This window comes from Triturus cristatus, chromosome 1_2 (genome assembly GCF_964204655.1).
Source record: "Triturus cristatus chromosome 1_2, aTriCri1.1, whole genome shotgun sequence".
NCBI classification, from domain to species: Eukaryota; Metazoa; Chordata; class Amphibia; order Caudata; family Salamandridae; genus Triturus; species Triturus cristatus.
The window spans coordinates 633,232,144-633,251,286 of record NC_140580.1 but is presented as its reverse complement, the minus strand read 5'-3'; the positions used below and the strand labels follow the sequence as shown (position 1 = coordinate 633,251,286).

The following is a 19,143-nucleotide window of genomic DNA, read 5'->3' as shown; positions in this document are numbered from 1 at the left end:
CACACTCACTCTTATACATGATTCAGTATCCATAGGAAGAGCTTTGCTGTTTCCTGAATCTTCACAAAACTTCAGAAAAATTAGACAAAGGTACGGAGACAACAGCTGAACAGAATTGCACCAGATTTTGCAGAAAGCTGCATATTTATTTAGCAAGCATGCTTTTTGTGATCTAATAACTTGTTCAGCCAATTAAAAAAATAAAATAAAAATAACTTTCAAAAAGTAGAGCTAGCTGGATGGTTTACTCCAAGGGAGTCGTGCAGGGTGGCTAATAATAAAAAAAAAAAAAAGTAGGTCGTATTGATTTCAAGGGTTTTGTTTTCCGTCTGTTCCATGGGAGGTTTTGACAGCTCCCCTGAGATTCCTGTGGGATCCAGTGCGGACCCTTGTGTGGTCCTGCAGGACTCTTGCGGTAGCCAGCATCGACTTGTGCTCCAGGGGAACTGAAGAAAGAAAAAAACAATGAAAAGGGAAGAAGGTGCCCATGATGGTTGTCCACAAACACAAACTTAACCCGTGCTGAGAGTTGGGCACAGGGTGGGGTGAGAGGTGTTTTCAGAGGGGTAAGCTGGTGGTGTATTGTCATGAGATATCTAATCTAAAAAAAAAAAACGAAGACATTTACTGAAAAAACAAAAGGTTAAGTGGAGATCTACGTAGGTCTTCCAATAAATAAAAAAAAACTGCTGTTTTTAAAACCAAACAAATACTAAAATTCCCAGTTATGGGTCACTGACCAAATAAAACTTGCTCTGCTTATGATCACAAATTAATTTACTGATTACATCTACAACAGTGCTAGTTAGACTTGCGTCTGATTTGATGTAAATCCCTTCACTAGTTCTTGAGAAAATAAGGTTCAAAATGTATGCGCATTTAATGCTATGGAGGATCTGCAGAACCAACATATCAAAAGATAAGAACAGATTGGCTGCCACCACATGAACAAAGATGTTGCGGTAGCAGTTTTAGGACTCAGTCCCCTGTCCTACAAAAAAGTTAGGATAACATTGGGGACGGGTAGAGACCCTGCTCCAAACCCGCCCCATCACCTCCCCTCCCCTCCCCAGGCAGCCACCACTGGGGCCAAAGAAGGTTTTTTTTTTTTGGGGGGGGGGGCTCTTGCCCTGTTTGTCAGGGTGTTTGGAGTGTCAGCATATTCTTTTTGGGAGGGAAGGAGGACATTCGGATCACCTCTTAGTCTTTTAGGCCCCTGAGAACACCCCCCAATGATAACACTGCCCCCCCATCACACTTCATTAAATCAGTGGAGTTTATGCCTCTCCCTTCCCAAACTTTAAGTCCCAGTGGTCCTCATGGCTCCTGCTCTTGGGGGCAGCTGTTTATAAAATTGGGAGTGGGCATACGGCCCGCCTCCCATAGACACTTTGAGGCCCTGGGACCTAGTTTTACATTTTGGAGAGGGGAAGTGACTGCATTCCCACCCTGCACTGAGCCATGCATCGGCCCCAGAGACCTCATCATCTGGTTCGGACTGCTGCAGTGTCTTGGGGACCCTGTCCCCTGGTGCTCTGTTTTGCAGCGTGAATCTTTCTGGATTCACTATGCTGTGCATTATTCCGCCATCTAGTGGTGGGGCCTGGAATTGTAGTATTTCTTACCTTTTTTTTTTTTTTATTGGTGGGTGTAGACGATGTAGTACCATTTGCTGTCCTTCTGTGACGTCGACGGGCTTATTCCGGAAGCTCCCATCTTCAGATTGTTTTTTTCTGCCGTTGGGTCTGGATCGTTACGGAGAAGCTCTCAAGATTGGAGAGAAGAATCGAAGAAAATAAAGAAACACCGTGAGGAAGTTCTTTTGACTTCTCGGGGCAACAAGAGTTCAACGAGGAGTCGGAAATCGAGATCTTCAATGACGATTGGTGAATGCTCTTGCAGGGGGCTCCCTGGACACGGTAATGAACAAAACGCCGTTCAAATTTTGTCAGAACTGTCACCACAAGTACACACAGAAGGATCAGCACACAGTCTGCAACCTGTGCCTGCCGCTGGATCATCAGAGCGCCAACTGCAACGTCTGCTCGGCCTTCACCCCGAAGACTTTGAGAGAAAGACAGCGACGTGCCAATCACAACATTCAGGGCCAAGGACCACCGCCTTCGTTGCGAGACCTAGGCTTCTCCAGTGAAGAGGTAGATTATGCTGCCGAAGGACCAGAGGGCGACGAGGAAAGATTTTTTGGTCGTGGAGGTCGAAAAGAAGACTTCAAAAGAGGTAAGGAAGTTGACGACCTTGAAAAAACCTGAAGAGTCTCGGAAAAACAGGCTCAAAACTAACAAGAGGAGCCCTGGCGCCGAAATTTTCGAAGACCGCGATGGCATCCAAACCAAAACACACCGTAGTATCCTTGGATAAGGACTCAAACGGCAAAGGTCCTCGAAAGGGAGAAGACGTTGAAAGACTCTCGACAAAAGGATGCTTCAGCATAGAAAAAAGACACAAGCAACCCTCGACTGCTTCGGCGTCGGCCGTAAAACGAAAGGCAGAATATCTCGACGCCGAAACACACGCGGCCAAAATAGAAAGGAAGAGAGAAAGGCTCAATGGCAAAAATACTACAGCGAAAGACTTCGACGAAAGCTTGAAGCAATTTGAGATTCCGCCGACAACAAAGGATACGGCAGGGGAGACAGTCGTCGAGGACATAATTCCACCGACAACCCCTGAGCCAGTCGAGGAAGAACAACAAGAATCATTCTTCTTCGAGGAGGACGTCGACGAAGATGAACAAAGGTATGCAGAATCGGCCATCTCGGAGAATCAAGACCTCCAATGGCAACATCTCTACACCGAATCACTGGAGGAGGCTGTGGAGACATATCCTTCCAGGCCTTCGCCTCCAGATGACATTGGAATGTATAATCACGTGGTTTAAAAAGGCAGCAGACACATATGGGGTGCCTCTGGATGAGGAAAAACCAGAGTCATGTTTTTTATTAAAGACACTAATGCCTACACAATCGAGAAACCAATTTCTCACAATGCTACCAAGCGTACTAGACCAGGGAAAAGAGGCATTTGAGGAGCCAGCTGCATGGAAGACTATAACTCCAGGGGCTGAAAAGAAGTACAAACACTCTTCTAAAGACCCCTTATACATCGGGGGGGATCGGTGCCGGCTGACTCCATTATTACATCCACGACAAGAGCTAATGTCCGAGCTATAGTGGGTCCACCTCCAGACAGAGAAAGCAAAAGGATGGACCTGGTAGGAAGGAAAGTGGAGAGGAGTGCAGCTAAATAAATGGCACAACTGCACTGTTGAACCGAGAGGCCTACCAACATTGGGAAGAAGTAGGAGAGCTGTTGAAATACCTTCCTGAAGAATTCCAAAATCGAGCTACCCACCTGGTAGAGGAAGGGAAGAACATCACAAATATCTGCTTAAAATCTGCCTTAGATGCTGCTGAAACATCCAGCAGACAAATGATGATTTGAATCGCAGAAAGGAGAAACACGTGGCTTAGAGTTTCTGGATTCAAACCAGAAGTTCAGAGAAACATCAACTCGCCATTCGATGGTGAGCAATTGTTTGAGAGTGTGGTGGATGAGAAACTCAAACAATTGGAAAAAAGACAATGAAACTTTGAGGTCCATGGGGGCGCTCCAGTTCAGGGGCCTACGAAGAGGAACACCATCAAGTAGACCAGCAGGTAGAGGTACGCAACAACCAACTACCTCTCATCAGGGTTTCCAGCAAGCATACCAAACAGGAAACCAGAGTACACAGCAGGGACAACCGGAAAGCTGGCACAAGGCAGAGCATCCTTTCGTGGGCGTTTCCGTGGCAGAGGACAGCCACAAATGGGAGGACAACAAACCTCAACAAAGTGACTTCAAGCACAAGACCGTACATTCTGAAACACTGAGGGTTCCCACAGACACATTTTGAGAGAAATAACCACAGACAAGTGGATTTTAAACATAATCCAGTATAAACACTGCATAGAGCTAACAAAACAACCTCCAGACAAAGCACCAAAGAAAAAGACATTCCAAAGAAGAACTCTCTCACCTAGTCAAAGAGGTGCAAGAATTAAAGGAAAAACATGCAATAGAGCACGTACCGCACAGGGAGAAGAACAAAGGAGTATATTGAACATACGTCCTAATTCCAAAGGTGGACGAAACATTAAGGCAAATATTAGACCTAAGGTTTCTAAACAAATTCATAAAGACACAAAAATTCAAAATGACTACCTTACAGGAAGTGCTACGTCAGGTGCAAACAGATTACATGGCAACATTAGACGTAAAGGATGCGTACCTGCACATCCCAATGAACAAAATACACACAAGACTATTAAGATTTGTCGTGGACAACAAACACTACCGATTCAAAGTGCTAGCTTTCGGCCTAAAATAAGCACCAAGGGTGTTCACAAAGTGCCTGGCAGCAGTAGCAGCACATCTTAGAAGGCAAGGAATTCAGGTTTACCCCTACATTGACGAATGGCTAGTAAAGGCAAACTCATACAGACTATGCATACAGAGCGTATACAACAAGTGGTAGACACACTAGTTCAGCTGGGTTTCTCCATACACTGGGAAAAATCAATGGAACCAGAACGCAAGAAGGTGTTCTTGGGCGCAGAGATTAACACTGTGTTAGGAAAAGCATTCCCCAGCGAGAAAAGAATATCAGCCCTATTGGAGGAAACTCATCTGTACTAGAAGGTGTATCATCTTAGTAATACAGTGGGGAAATTACTAGGAATGATGACATCATGCATTCCTTTAGTTCCCAATATTCGTCTGCACATGAGACCATTTCAAGAATGGCTCAAAACACAATGGTCACAAGCTATGGGGAGTTGGGAGGATCTAGTGGCTGTCACAAACGAGTTCATCAGAAGATGGCATGGTGGAACAAAGCAAATATAGCACAGGGGAGAGTTTTTACACCTCCAACAATGACCGTAACAGATGCGTCCCTAGTGGGATGGGGAGCACACATGGACATTCTCAAAGTAAGGGGATTGTGGACACCACAGGATGCAGTGAAACACAATATCTTGGAACTAAAAACTGTGTTAGCCTTAAGCCTTTCAGAAACAGCTATACGGGAAAAGTTTGTTGGTGCAAACAGATACTACAACTATGTTTTACATAAACAAGGAAGGACTCGCTCTGTCGCACTTTCAACGCTAGCCCAACAGATTTGGAGATGGGCAATTCCAAGGGTAATAGACATCTTAGGGATACACCTGCCAGGGAAGGACAATCTAGAAGCGGACAGACTGAGCAGACCAACAGCATCCCACGAGTGGGAACTGAACCAAACAGAAGTGCAAACAATTTTCAAAAAATGGGCAACAGCACAAATAGACCTATTTGCAACACTCCACAATGCAAAATGCCAAAACAGTCCCTAGGGAATATGCTATGGATATACTGGTCAGGGAAATTTGCATACACTTTTCCCCAATACCACTGCTGAACAAGGTGATCAGCAAATGCAGAACCAGCAAGATGACAATGATTTTCATAGCTCCACAATGAGTCAGACAAACATGTTTCTTGGCACTAATGGAAATCTCAAAAGGAACAATGCACAAACTTCCAAGAAGAAAGGATTTGCTAACCATACAGAACGGGAAAGTGCTTAATCCGGGACCAGAGAGCCTAGGCCTAGCGGCGTGACTCCTGAGGACTTCGAATTCGCACATCTCAAACTATCAGAAAGCACAGTTGCTGTTCTAAGAAAAGCTAGGAAACCAACAACAAGAAAATGATATACAGAAAAATGGAAGAGGTACACCAAATGGTGTCTTCAAAGGCATCTTTCAAGAAAGATTACAAAGGAAAGAACAGTGCTAAAATATCTCACATTTACTACAAAGTAAATTAAGTTTTTCATCACTGACAGTACATTTAACTGCAATTGTAGCATATGCAAGAGGGGAAACTGGGGAAAGCTTCTCCTCACGTGGTTAAAAGGTTCCTAGAGGGTGCGCAAAGGATTGCACCACCAAAGATGGTACCAGCACGAAATCTGAACATAGTTCTAGCACAAATAATGAGAGCACCTTTTGAACCACTACACAAAGCAACGCTACAAATGCTTACAGTAAAGACGGCATTTTTAGTGGCAATAACATACTTGCGTAGAGTTAGTGAACTGCAGGCACTTACATTACAGGAACCCTACTTCCAGATACATAGTAACAGAATTGTCATGAGGACCGATCCACAATTCATGCCAAAGGTGGTGTCAAAATTTCACATAACCCAAAGTATACAGATGCCAGGTTTCTATCAAAACCCTAAAGACAAAGCGGAAAGAGCTTTGCACACACTTGACGCAAGAAGAGCGGTCATGTATTACGTGGAAAAGAATAAAGAATGCAGAAAGACAAAATCATTATTTGTATCCTTTGCAAAATGTTTTCTGGGACGACCAGTAACCAAGAGCACAATCGCAAGATGGATAACGCAAGCCATAAAATTGTGCCTCACACAAGCAGGACAGACTTTACAAGGGGCGCCACAAGTGCATTCAACGCGGAAGAAAGGAGCAACTATTGCCTTGCTCGCTAACACTCCAATCCAGGACGTTTGCATGGCAGCAACATGGTCTTCGGTACACACATTCACCAAACATTACTGTGTGGACATTCAAATGAACCAGGAGGCCCAAATAGGACAAAAGGTCTTGCAGCATCCATTTACAAACCAAAGTTCATCTTCCACCCAGCCACCACCAGACTAGCAAACTGCTACAAAGTCTATGCACGGCATAGTGAATCCAGAAAGATTCACGCTGCAAAACGAATAATTTGCCTGTCAGTGTAGTTTTGCAGCTTTAAGAACTTTCTGGATTCACTAGCGAACCCACCCTCTGCCAAGGAAGAGAATTATAAGGAGGAAAGATAAACAGATCGATAGTCAATTAAGAGAAATACTACAAATCTGGACCCAACCACTAGGTGGCGGAATAATGCACAGCAAAGTGAATCCAGAAAGTTTTGCAGCATGAATCTTTCTGGATTCACTATGCTGTGCATTATTCCGCCATCTTGTGGTTGGGTCCGGAATCGTAGTATTTTCTTTTTGTTTTTTTCGTGGCCCAGGTGGGCGGTGACGTCCCACCATTTGGTGTCCTTCGTGATGTCGGCGCGCTTCCTGCGGATTCTCCCAACTTTGGTCGCCATCTTCAGATTCTTTTTTCCGCCGTTGGGTCTGGATCGTTGCCTGACAGTTCCAGAGTTTTGGAAGAGGAATCGAGCAAAATCGAAGAAATCAATGAAGAAACAAGTTTTCAACTACACCGGACTACAGGTCAGGTACCCGGAGCGACTAGGGAGAGGTTTTAACGAACAAAACCTCGATGTTCGACAGAGAAGGCGCTCGCATGGGGCTTCCTGAGCACAGGGATGGACAAAACACCATTCAAGTTTTGCACCAATTGCCACCACAAGTACGCCCAGAAGGATCAACATCCAGTCTGCAACCTCTGCCTGCCACTCGACCACAGAAGCGAAGACTGCAACGCCTGCTCGGCGTTTACACCCAAGACCCTTTGAGTAAGGGAGAGGCAGAGAAGGGCGAACCACAACAGGCAGGGGCCACCTCCAATGCTATGAGAATTGGGCCTCTCCAGTGGAGAAGAGAACATCGCCTAAGGACCGGAGGACTGCACGGTCGTCGAGGTCCATAAGACGTCGAAGGAGGTAAGGGGAGAGTCGACCCCTAAACATCCAAGCAACACTCGAAAGAGTGAAGCAAAAGCCCCGAGCGACACTCGTAAAGGTGAAGCTAAGTCCTCGAAAGGAGCTCTGCCGGCAAAACACTCGACGAAAGCAACAGCCTCCAGGGACAGTCAACAGAGCGGATCCTTCGAAAAGGACTCCCAATCAGCAAAAACCCTCTAAGACGTCTAAGGGTGCCCTCGAAGGACACCTCGGCGCAGAGGAAAGAAGGGCCGACATGGTCATCGACTGCCTCGAAGAGAAGTGCTCCAGCCCTAGACGCCGAACATGCCGCCGAGATGGAGAGGAAGAAGAGGAGGCTCGAGGTCGAAATGGCGAGCATCTTACTGCGGAAAAGGACTTCGACAAGAAGATGAGCCATTACACCATCCTGCCGAGAACCGCGGTCGAAGTCGAAAGGGATGACGAAGACGTGGAACCGCCGAAAACGCCCGAACCAGTCGAGGAACTGGTAGACGACTACTATTTCGAGGAAGAAGGCAACCAAGATCTGCAATATTACCGGGACTCTACGTCCTCGGAGGCAAAAGACGTGGAATGGCACGATCTTGATGCAGAATTGCTGGAAGAAGGCGTACATACTTACCCTTCGAGGCCCTCGCCGCCAGAAGACATAGGGATCTATAACATGGTCGTACAAAAGGCTGCACAGACTTATGGAGGAGGAGAAGCCCAAGGCATGTTTCCTCCTGGAAACTACTGCCTCAACAGACTAGGAGCCAATTCCTGCCCATGCTCCCTAGTGTACTGGACCAGGGAAGAGACCCTTAAGGAGCCAGCAGTATGCTAGGCGGTGACACCTAGAACGGAGAAGTACAAACATTCTTCTAAGGACCCTGCATACATCCAAGGGTCAGTGCCAGCCTACTCCATAATTGCAGCAACGGCTAGGAAGAGGGCCAATGTTCCCACAAATGCCGAACCACCTCCAGACAAGGAGAGTAGGAGGATGGATCTCACAGGGAGAAAGGCGGAGAGAAATGTGGCAATACATTGGTGCATCGCTAATTCCAATGCCCTGATCCACGGGCACGCATACCAGCACGGGGATGAAGTGGGGCAGCTCCTAAAGCATCTACCAGACCAGTACCAACAAAGGGCAGCTCACCTGGTAGAAGAAGGAAAGAACATGGCTAACACATGCCTGAAATCGCCATTGAATGCTGCAGAAACATTGAGCAGGCTAATGATGATAGGAGTGACTGAGAGAAGACACGCATGGCTCGGATTTTCGGGATTCAAGCCAGAGGTACAAAGTAACATCTTAAATACACCCTTTATTGGAGAGCAACTGTTCGGCACACCCGTGGACGACAAGTTGACGCAGCTCTAGAAGGACAACGAAACAGTAAGGACCATGGGAGCGTTGCACTTCAGAGGAATGAGAAGAGTCACACCCACGTGAAGGCCGGGTGGTAGAGGTGGCAACGTGCCTAGCACATCGCATCAAATGTCCCAGCAAGGCTTCCAAGGGAACAACCAAGGCCAGCAGCAGCAGGGGCAGCAGCAGCAGAACTGGTAGTACCAGCCCTGGGGACAGTCCTTTTGAGGGCGCGGGAAACTAAGAGGACCAACTCGAAGAGGAGGCCACCAGCCCTCCACCAAGTTACTCCACCATGGAACAGGCCCCCACCCTTGCAACACCTTGGGGTGGGCGGAAAGACCTAAGGAAGAACTGCAGCCGAACTTTCCACGACAAGCAGTACCTCGAACACTCAACACCGGTAGGGGGAAGAATAAGAGACTTCATCCAGGAATGGAGGAAGGTCACATCCGACAAATGGATACTAAACATAATAGAATATGGATACTGTATAGAGTTATAAAAACAGCCTCCGAACAGAAAACCAAGAAGCAAGGCACACTCTGCAAAGGAGCTCTCGCTCTTGCAGCAAGAGGCACAGGAACTGCTCAGCAAGGAGGCAATAGAGGTGGTACCAAAGGAACAAAGGGGTTTACTCAACTTACTTCCTGGTGCCAAAGGTGGATAAAACACTAAGACCTATCCTAGATCTAAGGTTCCTGAACAAATTCATAAGAACTCAAAGGTTCAAGATGACTTCCCTACAAGAGGTATTACCACAAATACAACAAGGGGACTTCATGGCTACTATGAAGGACGCATACTTGCACATCCCCATCAACCACAAACACAAGAGCCTGCTAAGGTTTGTGATTAACCAAAGCCACTACCAGTTCACAGTACTGGCATTCGGCCTGAAATCCGCACCAAGGGTGTTTACAAAATGTGTAGCAGCTGTCGCAGCACGCCTATGAAGGCAAGGAATACATGTATCCCCTATCTCGATGACTGGCTCGTAAAGGCAAGTTCGTACAGCCAATACAAACTACACATCCAGCAGGTCATACAGACACTGACGAGACTGGGTTTCTCGATCCATTGGGAGAAATCGTCCACACAACCAGACCAAATCAAGATATTCTAACGGGCAGAGATCGACACCATACAGTCCAAAGTGTTTCCCAGCAGGAAGAGAACATTGGCGATACTGAAAGAATCATGTCATTACCGCAAGAGGCACGTTCTTACAGTGAGGAGGTCGAGCAAACTGATGGGAATAATGGCGTCCTGCATCCACCTAGTCCCAAATATCTGACTACACAGGACACCATTCCAGGAATGGATCATGCAGCAATGGTTACAGGCCACAGGGAGTTGGGAAGATCTTGTGGTTGTCACACACGCAGTGAATCAAGAAATAGCATGGTGGAAAAAGGAAAACCTATCAAAGGGGAAGCCATTCACACAACCAACTCCAACAGTGACCATCACATCGGATGCCTCCCAGCTAGGGTGGGGCGCACACATGAACAAGCTCAAGGTAAGAGGTCTATGGTCGCAGCAAGATGCGGTCAGGCACATCAACTATCTGGAGCTAAAAACTGTTCCTAGCCTTAAAAGCCTTTCAGAACGAGCTGTACGGAAACAGGGTGTTGTTCCAAACAGACAACACAACCACGATGTTCTACATCAACAAACAAGGAGGAACACAATCTGTAGCACTATCAGGGCTAGCACAGGAAATATGGAGAAGGGCCATCCCACTAAAAATAGACCTACTAGCAATACATCTCCCGGGGAAGGACAATGTGGAAGCAGACCAACTCAGCAGGCAGACGTCTGCATCACACGAATGGGAGCTCAACCAGCAGGAAATAGAGAAGCTTTTCCAGAAATGGGGTACTCCGCAAATAGACCTATTTGCAACACACCAGAATGCAAAATGCCAACACTTCGTATCCAGACAACCAGACCATCGGTCCCAAGGGAATGCACTATGGATAAGTTGGTCAAGGACATTTGCATACGCTTCCCCCCCCCCCGCCCCCCCTCTCCCCCGATTCCACTGATACACAGGGTTCTCCGCAAATGCAGAATCAGCAACATGACACTAATACTGATAGCACCTCAGTGGGCCAGGCAATCATGGTTCTCACAGATGGTGGAAATGGCACAAGAACCAGCACACAGGTTACAGGGACCTGTTAACAATGAAGAATGGAAGGGTGCTTCACCCAGAACCAGAGGGTCTCAGCCTAGCAGCATGGCTCCTGAAGACCTAGAATTTGCGCACCTAAAACTACCAGCAAGTACTATGGCAGTACTCAGGGAGGCAAGGAGGCCTACCACGAGAAAGTGCTACATAGCAAAATGGAAAAGGTTCTCCCAATGGTGCATCAAGGAGAAAATACAACGAAAGGTCACAAGGGAATATACAGTGCTAAGGTACTTAACGCACCTGCTACAAAGTGGATTAAGCTACACATCCCTGAGGGTGCACTTGGCTGCGGTAGTGGCCTACACAAGAGGAGAAACAGGTAAAAGTTTCTTAATCTCTCAAGTGGTAAAAAGATTCTTGGAAGGGGCAAAAAGAATGCCAGCACCAGCATGGAACCTCAACGTAGTGCTAACTCAATTGATGAAGGCACCCTTTGAACCTATTCACAAGACTATACTGCACAGGCTCACACTAAAGACTGCCTTCTTATTTGCTATCACGTCACTACGAAGAGTAAGTGAGTTGTAAGCTCTGACACTCCAGGAGCCCTACTTACAAATACACAAGGACAGGATTGTAATGAGGACGGACCAACACTTCATGCCAAAGGTGGTGTCTCGGTTCCATATTAATCAAACCATCCAAATACCAAGTTTTTTCCAAAAACCGACCTCAAGAACAGAAAGGACTCTACACACTCTAGAAATCAGAAGGGCTGTAATGCACTATATAGAGAGGACAAATGAGTGCAGGAAAACAAAACAGTTCTTTGTCTCCTTTGCCAGCAGTTTTCTGGGAAGACCAGTCACCAAGAATACCATTGCATGATGGATTGCGCTGACAATCCAGCTCTACCACAAGCAGCATGCCAACAGTTACAAGGAGCAGCTCAAGCTCACTCAACAAGGAAGAAAGGAGCAACAATTGCGTTTCTAGCGAACACACCTATCCAAGACATTTGCCAAGCGGCCACATGGTCTTCAGTGCATACGTTCACTAAGCACTACTGTGTGGATAGCCAGATGAACAAAAGCGCAAGTAGGACAGAAGGTCTTACAACACATATTCAGTAACTAGTGCTCATCTTCCACCCAGTCACCACAATAAGGACAAACCGCTAAAAAGTCTATGCACAGCATAGTGAATCCTGAAAGATTCATGCTGCAAAACGTATAGTTTCTTACCCGGTGGTGTAGTTTTGCAGCTTGAAGACTTTCTGGATTCACTAGCGAACCCGCCCTCCTCCGCCAGAAAGATGAGACCGGAGGAACGGGATATAAAGGGAACAAGACTTTAGAAAGTAACGGGGAAAAACAAGATTAACAGAAGACAAGGAAAAAGAATCCGAAGATGGCGACCAAAGGTGGGAGCTTCCGCAGGAAGCACGCCGACATCATCAAGGACACCAAATGGTGGGACGTCGCAGACCACCCGGGCCAAGAAAAAAAGAGAGAAAATACTACGATTCCGGACCCAACCACAAGATGGCGCAATAATGCACAGCATAGTGAATCCAGAGAGTCTTCAAGCTGCAAAACTAAACCGACAGGTAAGAAACTATACGTTCTTCAAGAGAGTGCGGGCAGCAAATATAAGCGGTGTTCCCTGACCGTATTCTCCCAGGCAGGGAACACATCTTGGCTTCTGCTCAGGTGAGAGCAGAGTCAGATAGTTGGCTCCTCCAGGAACCACGTTGGATACTGGCTTGGGAGCGGCTGGGACTGCCGAGTCAATGGGTGCTCCCCTGTGGCCCCATCTTACAAAAAATAAAAAAAATAGAAGTGTGTGCCACACTAGTGGGCATTGAAAATTAGTCCCCAAAAAACATAAATGAGTGGCTTGAAACACGCTCATTATTTACTGCTCTGGCAAGCACTGCCCCATAATGCCATACAGTTTTCTAAAATAGTTTTTTCTTCCTGGTGGTGCCCCTGTAAGAGGCTAGGGAAGTACCAGCCTTTCTTATTTAATGTGCTAGGGGCTGAAGGGAGTGCAGCAGTCCCCCAGCAACATTAAATAAACATAGTAAATCTCCTAGGTCATTCAGTCCATGACACCAGGAAACCTTACTATATTTATTTAAAGCAATCCAAACTTGAGATGTAAGCTCTGCAGCTGTAGTGCAGAGTCCTTTTGTAGAGGGTTCAAGGGTTGCGTTTTGTAGCCTGAAAAAAGTTAGACTCAAAGGCATGTGACTTTATTGAAAATATTTTCATACTCCTGAACCCTTTTATGAAACATTGCAACGTGTGAATTTATAAAATGTGCATTTGATTATAATTAGGGCTCCCAGTTTTACGTCTATTTATCCATATTTTTTGCTCATTTCTGTATTTGTCATTTTGAATTTTTGTGTTTCCTGTATAAAGCTGTGCTGGGTATTTTTCTGCATATATTTGACTGATAAGTGTATACTCTCATTTGACTGTCCAAAAGGTTTCAGCCGTATACAGTGTAATAGCGTTATCTGACAACACTTGCATTGTAGAATAGCCCAAATAACTGTAGATCTGCACCTAATTAAGCTTAATTAGGAAATCTATTGTAATTTTTCATCTTCCCTACCTCTCAATCTGTACACCTCCTGACCTAGCACTCCTGATTGACAGTAGAAAAAATCATCCAAAGAAGCCATATTTTCTGTAATTTAAAAATAAATACAGACAGGAAAATAAAGTTTTCAGTCTGTATTTATCTGTTAAAATCAGTATACACAGAAAAGGTTGATGTGCTTGACCCCATGTAAAGCCAATAGGCTTGTATTTTATATTTGGGTGTTCTCACCCTTTGACAAAGTCAGTAGGTCTGCCTTACATAAAATGACACCCTTTATATTATTCAAAAAAGGGTGACCGAGTGCACACCAGTTACTTCCTTTCATCAATTTTAATCCTGTGTTGAGTTTGTTCGTGTGCTGAGCCCAGAATCGTGGTCTGCCCTGGCCACGTGCTTGTGAAAAACAATATAAAAAATGGTGCGACATCTCACCCCATTTCCGGATGCACAGCGATAACTTAAGCATACCAATGATGCAGCAAGTTAGTCCATATTTGTTCTTAATTTATTCAGATTTCATCAAGAAAGTGTATTCATAATTCCCAAGTTTTATCAAGTCGCAAGAGGGACATCTCACATTTGTCACAGTAACCTTAAACGTAGCAGAAATGCCAACAGGCCTTAATCAGTAGCTAGGAGTGACGGTAAGTGATCCTCATCAGTCCATCCAGATAACCCAATGCATTTCGGGCCTTTTTGTGGCCCTTCGTCAGGGGTATTCTACGATTTAAGAAAACCCAATGTTTTAGTAACAAGTATATCAAACCGGTTACCCATGTTTCTTCTTATTCAAAACATTACACGCCCTTGCCTCATGACTCATCCACATCGTCTTCCCGCTAATCGTAGCTAAAAACGCCACCGCTAAGTTGATGCCCGAATCACCCTTTCTCAACCTCCCTCATTTCTCTCATATTCAATTGCACCTTTTAAGTCCCCGTTCAGCTGTTCCCTTACATGTGAGCCTTCTATATTCTGATCTAAGAACAAAATCTTATCCGACTGAATGATTACCTTCCAAAAATCCTTCTCTTCACCTCACAGGCGATTCACATGCATGTGTGCAGTTTCCGATCTGCATTTAAAGCACCTGGGTTGTCTCCGCCCTTCTAGAGCTCCTCTCACTCAATGGTCTCTTAACCCCATGTCTCACATTACACTCTGTTTAAGCTGTTGTAATGCTCTTGTTTGTATTGTCAATGTAAACTATGCTCCAGCTAGGCGTTAACCCCCCACTCGTCCTGTGTTTAACCTTAATATTTGTCTGACCATATTACACAACTACAATCCCACATTATGGCATCTTGTGTGCATAGTTCTTGCGTTCATACTAAAACTGTTGTACTCCAACTCCCATAATGCACCACATTTACCATCCTTAAGGTGTCTAGACACTCTACATCCCGATCCTAGTAGTTTGTACTATCACTCATTCTGTATATACGATCTTTCTAGACATCAATCTAAAGTTCCCTGCCCTCCCTTTATTGACATTCGCAGCGTTAATTCTGGGATGTCCTGTTTGTCATATTTTATACTGAAAGTTCAAAATCACAGTTTTATATAACCTTTTGAAGCACGCATGCGAACATGTTGGTTGTATATACATAAACACGGTGGTGAAAACATCAAAATCTGTTATCGTTTAAGAAAATGTAGTTCAAAAAATCCACTTTTGAGGAAATGTTGTTTCAAAAGTCTCTCATATGCCTTCATTGTGATTTTTCTTCATGTTATTGACCAATGGGTGCAACTAGTCTAGAAGGCAAACAATGAATCAATTAAAAAAAGGGTGACAGAGTGCACACCAGTTACTTCCTTTCATCAATTTTAATCCTGTGTTGAGTTTGTTAGCATGCTGAGCCCAGAATCGTGGTCTGCCCTGGCCACGTGCTTGTGAAAAACAATAGAAAAAATGGTGCGACATCTCACCCCATTGCCGGACGCACAGCGATAACATAAGCATACCAATGATGCAGCAAGTTAGTCCAGATTTGTTCAAAATGTATTCAGATTTTCAGATTTCATCAAAGTGTATTCATAATTCCCAAGTTTTATCAATAGTCACATGAGGGGCATCTCACATTTGTCACAGTAACCTTAATATTAAGGTTAAACACAGGAAGAGTTGGGGGTTAACGCCTAGATGGAGCATAGTTTACATTGACAATACAAACAAGAGCATTACAGCATCTTAAACAGTGTAATGGGAGACATAGGGTTAAGAGACCAATGAGTGAGAGGAGCTCTAGAAGGGCGTAGACACAACCCAGGTGCTTTAAATGCAGATCGGAGACTGCACACATTCATGTGAATCGCCCGTGAGGTGAAGAGAAGAATTTTTGGAAGGTAATCATTCAGTCGGATAAGATTTTGTTCTTAGATCAGAATATAGAATGCTTGCATGTAAGGGAACCGCTGAACTGGGACTTAAAAGGTGCAATTGAATATGAGAGAAATGAGGGAGGTTGAGAGAGGGTGATTCGGGCATCAACTTAAAGGTGGCGTTTTTAGCTACGATTAGCGGGAAGAAGTTAATGATGTGGATGAGTCATGAGGCAGGGGCGTTTAATGTTTTGAATAAGAAGAAACATGGGTAACTGGTTTGATATACTTGGTACTAAAACATTATTTTTTTAAATCGTAGAATACCCCTGACGAAGGGCCACAAAAAGGCCCGAAATGCATTTGGTTATCTGGATGGACTGATGAGGATCACTTACTGTCACTCCTAGCTACTGATTAAGGCTTGTTGGCATTTCTGCAGCGTTTAAGGTTACTGTGACAAATGTGAGATGTCCCTCATGTGACTATTGATAAAACTTGGGAATTATGAATACACTTTCTTGATGAAATCTGAATACATTTTGAACAAATCTGGACTAACTTGCTGCATTATTGGTATGCTTATGTTATCACTGTGCGTCCGGAAATGGGGTGAGATGTCGCACCCTTTATTTTATGTCATATAGCTGTGTATGCCCATGTGGTGGTTGGGAGCAGAGCCTCGCAACAGGCAGGGACCTATGCCCAACTTCTTCCTGCACATGGCCAAAGGCTGTGCAGTACAGTGCTAAAGGCTGTGTGATGTGGGTGTGGTGGCAGCGGAATGGTCTCAGTGCCTGACCACTGGCCAGGTCCTTCGACCAACCCCATGCCGCACACGGTCAAAGGCTGCGCACTGTGGGGGGTAGGGCACCCACGGGGGTGTTGGACACAAGGCCTGATCACAGGCCAGACCCAATGCCGCACACGGAGATGGGCATCTTACTTTGTTAAAAATAAACATAAAAATTCACTGAAGAAAATCAGTGCGCTGTTAACTACCTCATATATTACATCACTCATGACCTGTTCTACGCCAACGTTGATAAAATCACTACAACATTTCAAATTACATCATTGATGACCACTCTGTGCATGGTGGCGGCGAGTCAGTTACTCTAGGGCACGAATTATAGTTACTTGAGAACTAGAACTGGTTAATTTAAGTTGTTGTACTTGTTTAAAACTGTATGTTTTACTGACATTTTCACCCAACTATAATTTCCCTTTGTGTTTTTCAAAACTTAATATACTTAAAATACATATATTTTTTTCAAGCTGTGCCTTGGCATATTTTATATTTTGTTTGCCTACTTTGCCACCAGAGAGGAAAGTGTGCTTTTGCCATATCCAAGTTTTTACTAACTTTCAGCAACATCCTCAGCAATTATTGGGCATCAGCACTTTGAAGAACAGTTTATTTGTTCGGATCCTTTTTAATGTTACTGGGGGAGATTTCCTCAGTGTATTGTAGAATGTGTGCTCTCTCAGATTGTAGTTTAGCAACTTGCATGGGGTTAGCACCAGTTAAATTCCATTACAGTGGTTATAAATGAGGCTACATTTTAGTAAATTGTATAGTAATGTGACAAAGTATTTTGAACTCTATCTCCGCTGTTTAAACTTTATATATAATTTAAAAAAAAATCATAATCAATATAAAAACTTCTAAGACTAAAGCATGGAAATGATTTTTTTATTTTTACCTGAAGGAACATGTTTATGGAAATTTAGCATTGATATTTATCCATGCAAGGTAATAACTTGATTGCAAAACTAATTATTATTGATGCGTTGCAGAACATATGGAACTCTCTGATGACCTGTATGGCCTTCCTGAGGAGCTAAAGAAGGCGAAACCTGGAGAGAAGTCTAAAGAAGGTGCCAGAAAGATTTTCAATGCACCCAAGCGAGTGAGTATTTGTAGTTGGTATGGTCTGCATTTGAAATTCTTTCATGATTGTTGTTTCCCAAAATGCGATTTTCAAGCAGTTTTAAAAAAAAATATAAACTTTTGTAGCTTCCACAAATAGTTGCGTTGTAATAGACAAAGTTATTAGATTTATGCAGAAAAGAACTCCGATTCTCACTGGCAGTAACGTTTTGTAATGTGCAGTGTTATACATTCAGGGTATACTTCAATGTTTAACTCAAAATGCAGTCATGTTTTTGAATATTTGCACCTTGTGTGGGTATAAGTTGTACAGGTTTTAAAGGCCCCCTATTTTGTGTTCTATAAGCTCTTGATTTGCATAGAAAGGTGAAATCTTGAATGCATAGGTTGTGGGAGAAGTTATAATGAACAAGGCTTGATAGCAAAATAAATGGGGCTAGCAAATTAAATGGGGAAACTGCAATTCAAGAAGCTGTCCAAAAATGGGAGATGCCAAAATCTGAAAGTTTGTATCTGCTACTTAGTGCAATTTGGGGCAGAAATATAATTTATAACTCTGACAAACAAGTAAATGTGATTTGTTGTTTCCCAAAATGTGATTTTCAAGCAGTGTTTTTAAATATAAACCTTTGTAGCTTTCGCAAATAATGGCATTGTAATAGACCAAATTATTTTGGAGGAATAGGTTTATGCAGAAAATGAGCCCAGGTTCTCCCGTGCAATAACATTCTGTAACATGCAGTGTTCGACATTAAGGTTATACTTGAATGTTTAATCAAAATGCAGTGATGTTATTGAGTATATGCACTTTGTGAGGCTACAAGTTGTGCAGATCTTAAAGGTCCCCTATTTCGTATTCTCTAGGCTCTGGATTTGTATAGAAGAGTGAAATTTTGAGGTCCTAGATTGTGGGAGAAGTAATAATGAACATGGCTTGATAGTAAACTAAATGGGGAACTTCGATTCAAGAAGCTGTCTAAAAATGGGCGGTGCCAAAATCTGTTTGTTTATATCAGCTACTTAGTGCAATTCAAGTCATAAATATAATGTATAACTCGGACAAGCAAGTACATCGTTTTATTTAAAGGAAGAGCTGTGCTTATCTGTAGAA

The 19,143-nt window shown here is 44.2% G+C and overlaps 1 protein-coding gene across 4 annotated transcripts in view; it reads left to right on the top strand.

Annotated features, from left to right (window-relative positions):
* Positions 1–19,143, top strand: part of WAPL (WAPL cohesin release factor) — a 1,161,107-nt gene that overhangs the window by 154,494 nt on the left and 987,470 nt on the right. For all 4 annotated transcript variants that reach the window (XM_085607305.1, XM_085607324.1, XM_085607315.1 and 1 more), the window contains one exon: positions 17,939–18,051. In XM_085607305.1, coding sequence (XP_085463431.1) covers positions 17,939–18,051 — 113 coding nt within the window. The remainder of the gene's footprint in view (positions 1–17,938; positions 18,052–19,143) is intronic.